The sequence below is a fragment of the Enhydra lutris genome, unplaced genomic scaffold (genome assembly GCF_002288905.1).
Source record: "Enhydra lutris kenyoni isolate GAN:26980312 unplaced genomic scaffold, ASM228890v2 scaffoldscaffold47, whole genome shotgun sequence".
In the NCBI taxonomy this organism is placed as follows: Eukaryota; Metazoa; Chordata; class Mammalia; order Carnivora; family Mustelidae; genus Enhydra; species Enhydra lutris.
In genome coordinates, this window is record NW_019154131.1 from 3,891,918 (window position 1) to 3,906,877 (window position 14,960).

The following is a 14,960-nucleotide window of genomic DNA, read 5'->3' on the forward strand; positions in this document are numbered from 1 at the left end:
TTAAGTAGTAAAGAATAATGGTGGCTTTGAGTTATTATGGTCATAATTACACTTTTTGTCTATACTTTTTTACCTCGGGATAAACCATGACTAAGGAATGATTCTGACTAGTTGGTTGACAGACGATAAAACTAGAGCTTTTCTCTTAAAGAGATTATAAATCTGGATTCTCACACCTCCAACCCAGGCCCAGTATGAAGACAATATATGTGCAGATATCTAAAATATAAGCATTGTCTTCCTCAATACCTAAATGTCCACTGATTAAGAAAGTTATAAAATGGAAGCAGCAAAATAGTCCTCTATGTTATAAGATCCACAACTCTAAATAATTTTTTGAATAGTCCCTAAAAAGTGATGAGCCAGTGTTTGTGCTATTTAAATCGACAATGCCATTTTTTCCTCTGGGATTCACATCCTTTGGCTATAAATTCTCTCCTTTTTCTTCCTTATTATAGCACCCCTGTCTTAAGGGCAATGGGAGCCTAATAATGCTTTATGTAATACATCTCAGACTAATTAAGAAACAATTATAAATATAGGTGTCAGAAATATATTTTCTTCATTTTGGGGATTTAATTTCAGGGGTTTGCACTTAGTTGTCTACATTTCAATAGAGGCTGTTTCCATAGCCAGTCAGCATGCCCCCTCTGAACATATATCTCCTACGCAAGGCATTAAATTAGCTTGATACAATGCTATTCTTAAATTAAAAAAAAAAAAAAAAAAAAAAGGAAGAAAAAGCCCGAAAGACTTTCCTTAAAGGAGTTTTGCCATCTGTAATCCTGCTGCTTGAGGCAGTTCCAGGTGGCAGGATGTAAGTGAGGCAAATCTTATGACATTTAGACAAATTTGGCAGTGAGCATGGCACCCAGGAGGGTACTCAACATCACAGCTGTTCTTTGCTTTATACCTTTACATAGAGGTGTGTTCCTAAAAAGTTGTGTGAGAAGCAATTCGGGAGGAGTAAATCAAATCATAGTTTAAATGTTCCATGGGAGGTTGTGATATAAAGGGATTGAAGGAGAATCCTTTTGTAATTATGTCTTAATTTATTGGTTTTACAGTGTCGGGTCTTCCTTCATGCTGGCTTTTCCTAATGTGAGCCCATCAAAGTAACTCTAAAGAGTATTAAGAAACTTTGTTCTTCAGAGGAGCAATCTGATATTTTGTAGCCTTGTTGCTTTTCTTCTCTTTTCTGTTCCCCATCTTTTATGTGATTTGGCCTCTTCAGAATTCCCACAGCAAGGAATGAGGAGGAGAAAATGACAAAACAAAACAAAATCCAGAACTGTAATCAACTCAGTTCAAGATGGCAGCTCTTCTAAAAGGGTGTGTTGCAGAGAGAGATTGAAGCTAATGAGTGACATCCCTGGTCATCCCTCTGGACATTCTTGGGACTTGCACTTCCACATCATTCATGTCTCAGTTCAAATAACTTTCTTCTAAGAGACCCTCTCCAGTTACTTTCCAAATAGTCCCTGTCCTTAATGTCTACACACCTTTATTTTTCAACTTCTCACTTACCAATGGTTTATTATATACTCATTTGTCTACTTGTTAATTATCTAGTTCTACTCAGAAAATAAGTTTCAGGAGGGAAGAATATTTTAGTTTTGTTGATTGCTGTATCCCAAGTACTGGGAGTAGTGCCTGGCATGTAGTAGGTGCTCACAAACATACTTGTTGAATGACTGACTAAATAATTTGGGCAAAGTATGTCTTGTTTTTCTTCTGAACTGCATAAATACAAAAGTTGACCACAGTCCACTTTTTCTTTTTGATAGAATTCACCATCCATACCATTTGGAAAATTAGTATTATTGTCACCTGGAAAATGTTCAAGGCACATATATGCACAATATGGTTACCTGCCCCAGTAGTGGACACCAGTTTGGGCTTGCTGCGAGCACCATCTCCTTTGGTGGTGTAGGCTGTGACAGTGAGGGAGTAGGAAGTTTCAGGCTGTAGCCCAGAAATAATCATGTCCTAAAATGACACAATAGAGCGATACTGATTCAAAACACCATAAACACCCTAGGGGAAAATCAAAGCATCCATCCTCATTCTATGCATGCTTAAATACTCCCTGTAGCCATGCCAAGCACTGGAAATTTCATGCCTGTTGTTCATGCTATGAATGATGTGTTTTCATGCTGACATTAAAGTGGGGTCAGTCTTCAGCCATCGTACGAGGTAATCCTAAAATGGAGTAGTTTAAAACATGAAACCTGAGGCCAGAACTCCTGAATTCTTGAATTTAAACCTGCATCTCCTTATTTCCTAGTTTGGTGATTTAGGGCAGGTGAGTTACCCCCCTCTGTACCTCAGTTTCCCAAGTGAAAGTTGGAATAATGGAAGGATTAAGTGAGGTATATCAGGTAAACACTTACAACTATGCCTGGCTCATAGTGAGCAAACCATAAACCAGCAGTTAGATTATGCCAGGAGCTCTCAATATGCATCCTCTACAGCCTGGCCCACAGAGTAGTGATGGGGCTGATGCCAGGGCAGTCTGTTTTATCACCACACTAGTATTTTGCCAAATGGCTGCTCTGTTGAACCTAGATATCTTGATAGCCAGAGAAGTTTCTTAGGACTCGAGTAACATATTATTAGTTGATTATATAGACTATGAGCTAAAATCATTACACACTAAAGAGAATTTTCTGGTAATCTAGAGTAGATCATAAAACCAAAGGATTTTCTTTTACCACATCATCATGGAGTTGTGTTCAATTAATCTATTTAGAAAATGTTAAATGTCACAAACTACTTATCAAAACTATGGATTTCTCTTAATTAGGGCCCCGAACTATGATGGTTACAAAACTTAGATCTGTTCTTCCAAACTGGAGATTATATGATTCTTTACATAGAGTAGTTATTAACTTGTTCTGTTATTTTCTTCAGAGCTGTTGCACACATGCCCACATCCCCACACACAAACACATAGTTATAAAGTTCCCTTTCAGATATCTGGCACAGCTATGTTTTCAAACTGAATATGGTTAGATTTAAGAAATAATATGATGTTATTGTCTTCCACATCTGAAGACAATGCAAGTGAGAGTTCATAGAATGGACTGGTTTGTGTGGAGGACAGAAGGATTTTTTCTGTGGAAGGCTGTAAGGGGCACCATTGAACTCAGTTGTTGAATCTGATCCCAAATATGACAGCTTTTGACAGTGTGCTTTTTTCAAAAAAGTAGGGATATCATTGGAGTGGAAATTCAAGAATTTCAGATATCCTCCTGAACAGCCATTGGAAATATTATTCTGCCAGATGAATGGGCTAAATTTGGGAGAAAGATTTTATTTTCAGGAACTTGGAATGGTTTCACTAACTTTAGAGAGGCTATAATAATCATCCAAATCACCCAAGAGTAGCATTTTATTTTTATTTTTTTTAATTTTTTTTAAAGATTTTATTTATTTATTTGACAGAGATCACAGGCAGGCAGAGAGGCAGGCAGAGAGAGAGGAGGAAGCAGGCTCCCCGCTGAGCAGAGAGCCCGATGCGGGGCTCGATCCCAGGACCCTGGGATCATGACCTGAGCCGAAGGCAGAGGCTTAACCCACTGAGCCACCCAGGTGCCCCAAGAGTAGCATTTTAAATTATAGTAGATATACTGGGTATTCCAGAAATTATGATGGGAAGATGACAACATTATTGTTTCCAAGGTCCCTTTCACGTGCTACTGGTTTCTGCTGAAAGTAGGCAAGGTTAGTGGGGTGGAGAAGCAGGGCTTAGCTCTATCACAAATCATATGGTGAGATATTTTATTTATCAAATTGGGATTAACTACACCAGCCTTTCCTCTTGCATAGGCTGTTACAGGATAACACATGTAATGTAATTTGAAATTGGTCAAATCCTCTGCAGTGGTATAATCCCAGTCAGACACACCTCTATATGCCTGGATCACATCATCTCTTGTGTTATATTTTCTTTCTTTAAACTGTGGCCACGCTTCTTTGGTGGTTTCCTTATCCTCTGTGAGGTAGTGTGGCTGATGCCATGGATACCATTCCTCATTCTCTTTGACTTCTCCTATCAAATCTCCATTCAACTTCCAGCCTGTTAAAACTTGGCATTCCTGGATGTTCTGAAACAGTTACTGGCCTGCTATGTTTCTCTCTAGTCCAAAAAAATTTTTTTTTAAATTAAAAAAATGTTTTTAAAAATTTTAAAAATTCCAAATCTTAGAGAATTTTTTCTGTTTATATCTTAAACTCTTTTCTAAGCCTGATTTCCCATCAGAGCTCCAGTGGCATGTACACTGTAAATATGTGCTGGACATTTTCCTTTGACTATCAATTGTTCCCTCAAGCTCAGCTTGACTGAAGCTCAAATGTTATTTCCAGGAATAAATTCCCCTCCTTGCTTTTATACTTTAGTGAATGGTATAGCATATTCCAAATTTATAAGTGATCTTGATCTCTTTCTCTTCCTCAAATTCTTAGGAACTTTTGCCAGTTTTTCCTTTAAAATATTGACCAAAACTGTCCCTTTTTCATTTCTGCTGCTTCAACTTACTTTCTTGAATTTTTATTATTTTATGACTACCTTAGTAAAAGAACTGTTTTTATTTGTTTCCTTGTTTACTATCTTCTTTCTCTCTAATCTATCCACTATATCATTGGCTTTAAGCTGCAAGTAATGACCCATTTAAGTAGGTCATGAAATTAATTTACTCAGTCATGCCCAGCATTTTAAAAAAGAAATAAGATACACTTTCATGCAAAATATTACATTTTATATATATTTAAAGCAAGGTATTATTTTGTAAGACCTTTATTTTAAACATACAAATGCATCAGTCATGACATATAATGCATTTTTACTATGGATCACAGTCAAAGAAGTTTATAAAACACTGTCAGTGTTTTAAGTGCCATTAAAACTGATACCTTGCCCGTCATATTTCCAATATTCCCAGTAAGAGCCCTGTATTTTGTACCCCCCCAAAAAGTTACTAAATGAAAGAATACCCTTGCCAGCCTTAATCTTATTTCCATTCTTAATAATTTTCTACATCTTTCCAGTACTGAAGAGCTAAAAGCCAGTTCTTTAGCTTGACACTTCAGGTTTTCCCAACATTATATTAAAAGTTACCTCTTAGCCACACTTAGTCCTCACTTACTAACCTAAACCCCTTCAAGTTGAATTGGCAAGCTCATGTCACATGACTATACCACATTCTTGACTTGCCTCAATGACTACGTCCCACATACTCATCTTTAAAAAAATACGTTCGTACCTCTAACTCTCTAACACACACCCACACGCACACAGGCATGCATACGAATTCCCCACCTCTTCAACCCTTACTTTTTTAAGTTCTCAAAAATTTCAAGACCTCTTCTACCTTCTTGGTCCATGGCCTCTGAACTCACAGTGACAATGACACTCATTTATTAAGTACACATCGCTTGAGGTCATCTCCTTTGTCGTATTTTATGGAACTTCTCAGAAGTTTACATCCTTCTTAGCCGCCTACTGTAAGCAATTTGAAGGCAGGTGTCACATCCTATGTCCCCCATGGAAACCTATCCATAGTAATAAACTCTCAATAAATAATATAATCCAGCCATTGAAATATTTTAAAAAAATTCCTCCCTCAATGGGATACTTTCTGCCTCTGGGCATGACTCATTCAATTTAACTCAACTTTCTATGGATAAAACAGAGAATTGCCATTTCTTGATATAATTAGTATCAGAACTGCATGGTGTTATCCACTGAAAATGCAACCCTGAGGTAGGATTTATGAGTGGCCTCTATGAAACAGCTTGATATCTCTTGTCTGTGATGCCTCCACTTAAAGTGTGCCTCCTCTAACTGTGTCACAAGGCAGAATTAGTAGCAGCCATCAAAACAACATGAGCTCATGACATATCTTACGCAATCAGTAGCACCGTGCCAATTTCACAAACAAAAACCTAAATTTAAAATGTACCACATAGTGAAAATAATTTAAAAATAATGTGTTAGTTCATGCATCCAAGCAAACTGTGATGACATATCATAAATAAGTGAAAGAGGGGTAATGGAAAAAACAAGCATTTATATCTCTTTTTGACAAAGCAGTCCATAATTACTCACATGTTCAGTAGTATCATCAAATTCCCACTGATTGAGATTAAAAAGGTTGGGGAAGAGGAAAACAAAATAAAAAGAAATGAAGAGAAATTTGTAGCCTTATAAAGCAATGTTGCCATCCTTATATTAAAACAAACAAATAAACAAAAACAAAACAAAAAAATAAGCAGTGTGTATGATAAAATTCCAAAGGGAAGGTGTGTTATGCTGTCATCCTCACCCCCAACTGAGAGGTCAAAAGTAAATATGCTTTGTATTGTTATTATTAAGATCAGCTAATGTATATTTTTCATATGTGTTTCATTGGAATGCATCAATAAGGCATAACATACAGCTAGTGTTTCTAATCATACACTACTTTATGACATTTATTTTGACTTTTTCCTTATGTTATGCAATTAATTTATGTCACTAATTAGATTAACACCTTTTGTAATAGTTTGGAATCTTACAGGCCCAGGGAAGTCTTGCAATGATGCAGTGGAATTTCAATGAATATTCAGAAAACAGATGAGGTGGGCAAAGGAAAAACAATAAAAAACATATACACACAAGGAAAATTAGCAATTCAATAAAGAAAAGCCAAAAAGTAGAAGAGAGGGGGAAAATTGTGTTTGATATTTAAGGCACTTTGTATCACATAATTCCATTAAGCACCATCCTCCACAAAACACTGACAGAACTACAAGTTTATAATGTAAAATTTATAATGCAAAATCTAGGACGGGACGAAAGACATCAAAACATCATGGCTATATCATTTTCTTTTTCATAATTTCAGACTTACAAAAGAAAACATAGGCATTAATGGCTTTATTAATTTCATATTGTAAGTACTCTTTCACAGACAGTAAGAATATTATTTAGAAAGAAACAATGCCCCTTTTCCAGCATCTAAAGGACTATGAATCTAAAGAAAGAAGTTTACAGAAGTAGACTTCAAAACCATGGAACTGGATTAGGAGCTGATTAAGTAAACAACTCATCCAGATCCCTTTACTTAGAATGTTTCAAAACCAAAGGAAAACAGCGCTGTTGTGAGTTGATTATATTAAAACATTAGGGTCGATGTTTTCCTTAGACACAGGGACATGGATTGCTCTCTTATTTGCACAGAGACAAGAATGCAAAATGTGGCAACCTGACATAAGAGTTCTCATTGGCTCATAGTCCTCCTCACTCTGACACAAGGGAAGGAACTTGCAGCTGAAATAAATTTCAGATTTTCCAAACCCCCTCCTTTTCCATGCCCAGCTACTGATTTGCTAGATAAGCATAGTACTCCCCTATTCACAACATCCCATCACCACTGGACCCAGTATAATGAAGCTATCCACAGGTTTCATATAATCCCCAGTAGAAGCTATTAATTGAAATCTTCCTCTTCTTTTCAGGTAACTACGTAGAATAAAGGGAAATTTATTATGGTATTAAGTCTGAAACACTTTAATTTAACAAAAAAATGAAACATATAATGCTATGCTTTAAACAGTGGAATATAAAGCCAAGTAGTGACGGCGTGGTTGAACACTACCACCCGAGGATCAATAACATTTCTCACATACTCAACTGTTCTTACTTTTCTTAACCTGGCTTAATATATTGCATGGAGCACTGGGTGTGGTGCATAAACAATGAATTTTGGAACACTGAAAAAAAATAAATTAAATTAAAAAAAAAAGATTCTCTCTCTCCCTCAGCCCCCATCTCAAACAAAAAATGAATCTTAATTGAGGGTTCACTCTTGCTGCTCTGAGATAACAGTCAGCCTCATCAGCCATTTATCCATCATTCCCTGTCACAAAATTCATTCTAAGTGTTTTCTAATAAAATACGAATTCCTCAAAATATATTGACACATATTTGTATGCTGACACCAAACAAGAGTATTTGAAATATGGAAGATAACCAATAAATATTTATTTCTTAGAAAAAAATAGGGGATCCTAATTAATTTCCTGGAAAACTTTAATTTTTCATCGTCATTACCTTCATTTTTCTGGGAAATGAAATAACTACTTCTGAATACATGGTTTGATAAATAAGTACTAAATAAAATACTATCTGGGTAACTTTCCTCAGGTAAGAATGTCTATTTTGCAACAGAATAAGTCATATATTTAGAAGTTAAATCAATTTAGTTTCAAGAAGTTCTAGCACAACTGCTTAGAATTCTTCTTACTTTAAAATCAATTCAAATTTTTTGAAGTCAGAAAGGCAGACTCAGATGTAATGTAGCAAGTTGAGTATCTGTATTTTAAGAAAACAATTATGTGTTTTTAATTAGGCTTGAGTATAATTTCATTACAATTAATTTCCTCACATGCTGTCAACTCTGACTGAGAAGGTAAATACACATCATGTGTTTCAAAAACTAGAATTGTGTACAGGATTTTTTAAATGTCAAAAAAACTTGAAAAATGGGGGGTCCATTTCAAGGTATAGACTAAAATAAATATAATAAATAAATACAAACATAGGTATGTAATTTCAGAGGCTTACCTGTGCATCAGCCAGCATGACATCCTTCAGCATGGGCTGGCCCTTGGGCTCACCATTTTCCATCCTCACATAATGCACCTGGTATCCTCTTATCTGGCCATGCTGTTTATTGGGCACAGGTGAGCGCCATGAGACTTTAACAGATGTTGAGTTGACAGCCTCTACCTCGACTTTGCGAGGAGGACCACTAGGAACTGGAACAACATCATTGGATAAAAGAAAATTATAGGCACTTGTCCCACCCAGTCAGAGTATTTTGTTTACTTAGGTTTAAAAAAAAAAAAATGGGCAGACCCACTAAGTTTCCTTTGTGGAATATAAACATTTTCAAGCAATGAAAATGCTCAACCAATCTGCTCTACCTTTTAAGAAAAGATCAAAAAACATGACCAATGCCAAAAAAAAAAAAAAATGGAAGAAAAAAAGAGTATCAGAGAAATAGAAAAACATGTAAAAAATGTACAAAAGCCAAGGAAGATGCTTTGAGGCCCAAAGCATTAAAGCACAAAGAGGAGTAGCACTGAAATAATAACAAAAACTGGTTGTTGATTGTTGTGTGTTTTTTTAAAGATTTCTTTTTAGCAGAATAAAAAGATTCTTGATTTTATCGGTTTTCTTCTTTTTTTCTCATATCAAAGGTTTTCCAAACAACAGATGCCAAAAATTGAATGTCGAGCATCAGTGTCTCTGAAATAGGCAAGACAAAAAGGCAACAAGAAGAAAAGAAGGCAGATTTGAAAAGTTAACTTCAAAATGTAAAAGAAGTGACTAAAAAAGGCCAAGAAAAACGCAGAAGACTTTAGACGGAAGTACAGAGAACGGCCTGGATTACAAGGTCATAGGAGCAAACTGTCCTTTCAAAGGGAAGCAATTTACTATGTTGAGATTGAAAAAAAAAAAAAAAAAATGCCCAGGCTGCCGCAAAGATAGGTCTTTGGCAAAAACTACTGAAGTTAGAGTGATGCCGGGTAAAAAAAAAGATGAGCAGAGAAAAACTGATTATTGTTAGCCTATCAAAAGACAGCAGACCAAGATTGTGTCAGAAGGGTGCAAACTGACGTAGCAGAGGCAACATACCATCTTCATCAGTTCGAATCAACACGGAGAAGCTCTCGGGGCCGGGGCCGATGTCTGTGTGGGCTGTCACAGTGATGCGGTACTCAGTCCATTTTTCCAGCTGTTCCAAAAGGTATTTAGTAGTGTCCGAAGGAATGCCCAAAATTTCATGAGGTTTGTCATCTTCTCCATCCACTGAGGTGTACTTGATGGAGTATTCAGTAATAATGCCATTCTGTTTTTCCACTGGTGGAGGTTGCCAACTTACCAAAATACTAGTGGAACTTGGGCTGGTGCAACTAATGTCTTGAGGAGGAGCTGACGGCTCTTATTTTGGTAGTGAGTTAAAGGAGGGTTTGAGTGAAAGGATAGGAGTGGTTGGAAAAAAAAATGATAAAACAAAAGAAAAGGCAAAAATAAATAAACGAACAATAGGACAAAATGAAAATAAGGCTTTGAAACTTAAAATAAAACTTTAAATTTATGTACCTTGGCTTAGTAATATGATTAAACCAAAAAATGAATAAATGACCAAAAATAATTGTTAAATAATGGGTGGGGGGAATATGTGAACATGAAACCTTGAGATAAAAGAGCCTCAAATAAAATTACCTACCTGCAATTTAAATTCTTCTTCTAAACCAATCTCTCAGTATTCCCCAGCCCTATTGTACAGACTACCCAACTTAAAAAAAAAAACCTGTAAATATTGCAAGATTTGTTACATGAGAGTCTGATGATGCTTCACAGATGCTGTTTCAAGCTTTTACTTCTACATTATAGAATGAGGGTGATTCATATACAGTATTCATTTGTGAAAGGGTTTTCAGATATAAAAATTTGCAATAATGTTGCCCTTCCACCAATTCCAACTAAAGAAAAAGAAAAGAAAGAAAAGCCCAAATATGAAAGCATTCCCTCTGACTATGCAAAAAACGGAGTCAGCCTGACCAGTTTTACGGAAAGGTGTTAATCTAGCATTGATTATAGCCCGTATACACTGAGCATGCAGAATCATTAAAGGATGAAAATGCATAGTCCAAGATTTACCTACCCGAGGGTAATGTCAGGCTTGTTGATTCTGACTGTAACTTGTACTTACCCTACATCAGCTTTCAGCTTTTTAAAAAAAATTTATTAACTCTTCTTGAGACACCATTGCAAGTGAAGAATTAGATTCCACCAACAAATTTTGGTAAAATTAATAATAATCATCTATCCCTTATAAAGTGTCAGTAACACAGCCATTAAAAAGAAATGTTTAAAAAAAATCCTGAGAACCATCTGGAAAAGATATGACTTACGTGCAAAATTTTTTTTCATTTTGTATGTAATTATTCATATAAAGTAGAATTTGCATAAGAGTTAAAAGAGAAACTTTTTCTTATTGTGCATTCTAAAATAAAATCATCACTTTCTGAGCAATTATTTTCCATCAAATTACCCAAATATAACATTATTTGGTAAAATTTAAAAAGCAATAAGAGCAATGCAACTGTTATAGCAAATTACTTTTAAAGTTAATAATATATAATTCCTAAAGGACAAATGAGAAGGATAAGATATTTATATTTATTTATTTTAAATAGTCAATTGATGTGATAGAATGAATAAATCATTTCTAATTTTGTGTATGTGAACATGTAGTTTGGATATTTCCTTAGACTCTGTAGGTCTTAATATTATGTAGTATCAGGTGTATCTAATTGTTTACAGGATTATCATTCTTTTTTAATTTTCATGTCTTAGGTGCCTTCATTATTGTCAATCAAAATGAAAGCTCCCTGTACTGATGAAAAGGAAATTCTCATAAGACAATCTTGTAAATTTGGAGTAAGATTTGCAAAGTCATGAGACTATCTATCATCTTTATTGATTCTGACTATACATTCTTATGTTTCAAATTATAAAACTATTTCATATGCATTATCACTATTCATAAAAAATTGAGTTGTTCATGTAACAGCAAGGACTCATTTGTAATTCTTTTTAAAAAGCTGATTTGGTTTTTACTACATTGGTACCTTCAGACCTCCTATTCTATGAGAATACATTCAACATCTCTTGCCTTTTACTATAATAAAGTAAAAAAGTAGATAAGTTTTGGTGTGGTTATAAAATGTCTGTTTTGTCTCTCTGCATGTAAATTGGTATGTATGTATGTATGCATGCATGCAAAAAAGTCAATTTTGCAAACCATGCAAAACAGAATGCTGAAGCGTGTCACATTTCTTTTAATTAAATGTCTGAGTTTAAGAGTTATTGTCTACAATATTACTTACTAGTCTGCCCAGAATTCAAAGCCCAATCCAAAACTGCATTAATTTACTTGCTTCTTTCTTTTAAAAGAAATGGAATTTTATGGGAATAGGCTATAATCACTAATGGATTAAGTAATAGGATCCTAATACTTTTCATACCACCAGTCATATTTTGAGAAAGAGAAAGAATAGAACTTTTACCTTCAAAAAAATCCTGGAAGATTTTGAATTTCTAGAGAATTTAGACTTGTTTATATGAAAGAAAATTCATTTCTTAGAAAATATAAATTTCATGTTCGCTGATAGGTCTAATATTAAGGTCGGCAGAGCATCCTCTTTATAAAATTCAATGTATTGAGATAACACGTATCTATTGCACATATAACTATCAAAAATCACATATAAAACATACAGTATCAAAAAATACCTAGGGAAATAACTCCATAAATTATTCAATTCAAGGTAAATGGTTGTTCAATAAACTAATTATAGAAATTTACTAATAAAGAGCAAACCATAGTATAAGTCACCAAACTTTCCATCAAAAATAAACCTCCATATAATACTTTACATAAAGCAATCTTCCCTGGACACAATGAACCCCCATTGTGATAAACACAACTATGCTTTAGGGTAACAGTTCCAAAAAGAAATTGAACCTGAGGAAACAAAATACAATCTAGTATTGCAAATTTACTTGTGATTTTTCCACTGTTCCGAATTTGTCCAAATACAGATTTTCTATGAATGTTCCAAAACCTCAAGAGTTAATAATAAAGTAGTCAAATAATAATAGGGACTAATAGGGAAGTTGAATCATAATAAGAGGGAAGTTAATAAGTAATAAAGAGTTGAGCTTTTCTCTGAGTAGGAAAAAAATACATGAAATAAAAACCTGTTTATTAGAAAAGTTAAAACCTGTGTGCTTAGGGGTCGCCTGGGTGGCTCAGTTGGGCTAAGCCTCCGACTCTTGATTTTTACCTCACATCATGATCTCAGGTTAGTGATATGGATCCGCACATCTGGCTCTGAGCAGGTGTAGAGCCTGCTTAAGATTCTCTCCCTCCATTTGTTCCTCTCCCACCCCCGACTAAAATAAATAAATGAATAAATATAAATAAACATTAAAAAAAAATCTGTGTGCTTAAAAAACTTAAAAGTTTGGTCTTTGTTACCTCTTGAATTTGTGAAGCCCTCTTGTGATTATTTAGCAGTGCTCTGAACCAAAATTTGGCTTTACAGGCTTATAAGTCATTACACAGGGCCTGGTGGAACCTTCATTCATTTTCCTCACAGAAGTCTTCTAACTCCTCCAACTTCCTTCAGTTTAGGAAGGTGGAGAATGGGATCTGCTATTTGGACCAAGTTGGAAACCAACAGAGGTCATGATTACAATCCCCAAAGGTGGATGCGTACTAACATAGAAACTACTGACTGTCAAACTTATTAATTAGTCCATTTGTTTGTTGGCAGGCGAAAAGAGGCCGCAACACCTCTTAATGGAAAAGGGAAGAAAGGAAGCAAAGAGAGACACCTACTTGACTGCATGGTTCTGGCTGATATTTCAGCCGTGGAAGCACCCAGGCCTTGAGGAGAGCGTGCGGCCAGACGGAAGTAGTACAAACTGTTGGGTTTCAGCCCTTGCAGTCTATAAGATGTCCCTGGCTCAATGGTAATCCGTTGCTGGGGATAAGTAACAAAAGAACTGGGTCATTTTCATTAAGATTCATGCAAATATTTTTAGCACACTGCCTGCAACCTCTGATGTCTGTCACTGGGGTTATAAAGTCGTCAAAATATCACAAACAGAATCAACAGTGAGTAGGATTGTACCAGGGGAACTATACAAGGAAAATATCAGTGTTTAAAGGCACATTTCTACTATAAATAAGGCAACCAGAACAATGGAAGCCAGAAATCTTTCTAATGAGGATGCAGTGACCAAATAGGTCAAATAGGAGGTAAGTTGAGAGGCCACCACTCATAAGCATGTTGTATCTTAAGGTGCATGTGTTGCAGAGATAAAGCCCACAACAGACACTGAAAAATAGTGGAGTCCTGTAGTGGAGTCTGGTCAATGGGTGCAATTTCAAGTGAATAGATTGCCTAGCTTATCTCCCATGACCTTCTGTAATTTAAATTGGGGCAAAGAAGATATGGCCAGAAGTAGCAACAGAAACCAGTGTACAGTTTCTATGACATTGCTACTGGAGCTCAGAAACTGCAAAGTTCTGATGGGATAAGAATCAGATGTTTACTAGGTGGGTAATTTATACAAAGCCATATCATCACTCTAGACAGATTTAAAATCATTTTAAAACTTTCTTTGTGACTACAGAGCACACAGCTAGAGAAAAAAAGGCACCAACTTTTCTGCAAATTTTAACATCATAAAGGGCTTTTGAAATAAGGTTTCTTTAATTGAATGTTATAACTTTTACTTTTCATGCTTAAGATTTGACTTGCATTTTAGCAAAAATAGAGCTATGGGCAATCAATCTCAGATTGAACATTAGCCTGTAGTAAGCCTTAAAATACACACTAATATGTAATCTAGTAATGGCATAAATAATCTCAAGGCTTTTCATCGAATAGAGTTTGCTGTTTACACAAACAGAAATCGTTCAAGGGGAATTCAAATATAAAACTAGAGAAAACATCCCTAGGGTATTCTGGCTCACAAACACAAAAGCTTTTCAAAATTTTAGATTTCCCAAATGGTAAGTAAAAACGGAATCCCCGAAGAAACAATTGTAAAACAGAGTAGGTGTGCCAACACTCATGCACCTACATCTACAGCATTCTCAAAGGAGCACCATTCTCCTGCACTGTTTTAATCTGATTTGTTTTTTAGTTGGGTAGTGGCAAGGATTTAAAATAAATTAATGTTGAATTATGTCTTAATAAAAACACCAGTCGTGGTAACTTGAGTACTTTAAGTTATAGCAGCATTTCAATTATATAGCTTTTTGAGTGCTTAATTCATATTGGCTTTGTTAGCTAACTCTAAAAGCATTGCATTTAGAACCTGGTCT

General features: G+C 35.3%; 1 protein-coding gene across 1 annotated transcript in view; it reads right to left on the reverse strand.

Moving 5' to 3' along the window:
• LOC111156597 (protein tyrosine phosphatase, receptor type D) overlaps window positions 1-14,960 on the reverse strand; it is a 406,803-nt gene that overhangs the window by 161,748 nt on the left and 230,095 nt on the right. The window contains exons 12-16 of the mRNA XM_022517585.1: window positions 13,464-13,608; window positions 9,686-9,991; window positions 8,609-8,802; window positions 6,110-6,136; window positions 1,872-1,989 (exon numbers count right to left, since the gene is read on the reverse strand). Of these exons, the coding sequence (XP_022373293.1) occupies window positions 1,872-1,989; window positions 6,110-6,136; window positions 8,609-8,802; window positions 9,686-9,991; window positions 13,464-13,608 (790 nt within the window). The remainder of the gene's footprint in view (window positions 1-1,871; window positions 1,990-6,109; window positions 6,137-8,608; window positions 8,803-9,685; window positions 9,992-13,463; window positions 13,609-14,960) is intronic.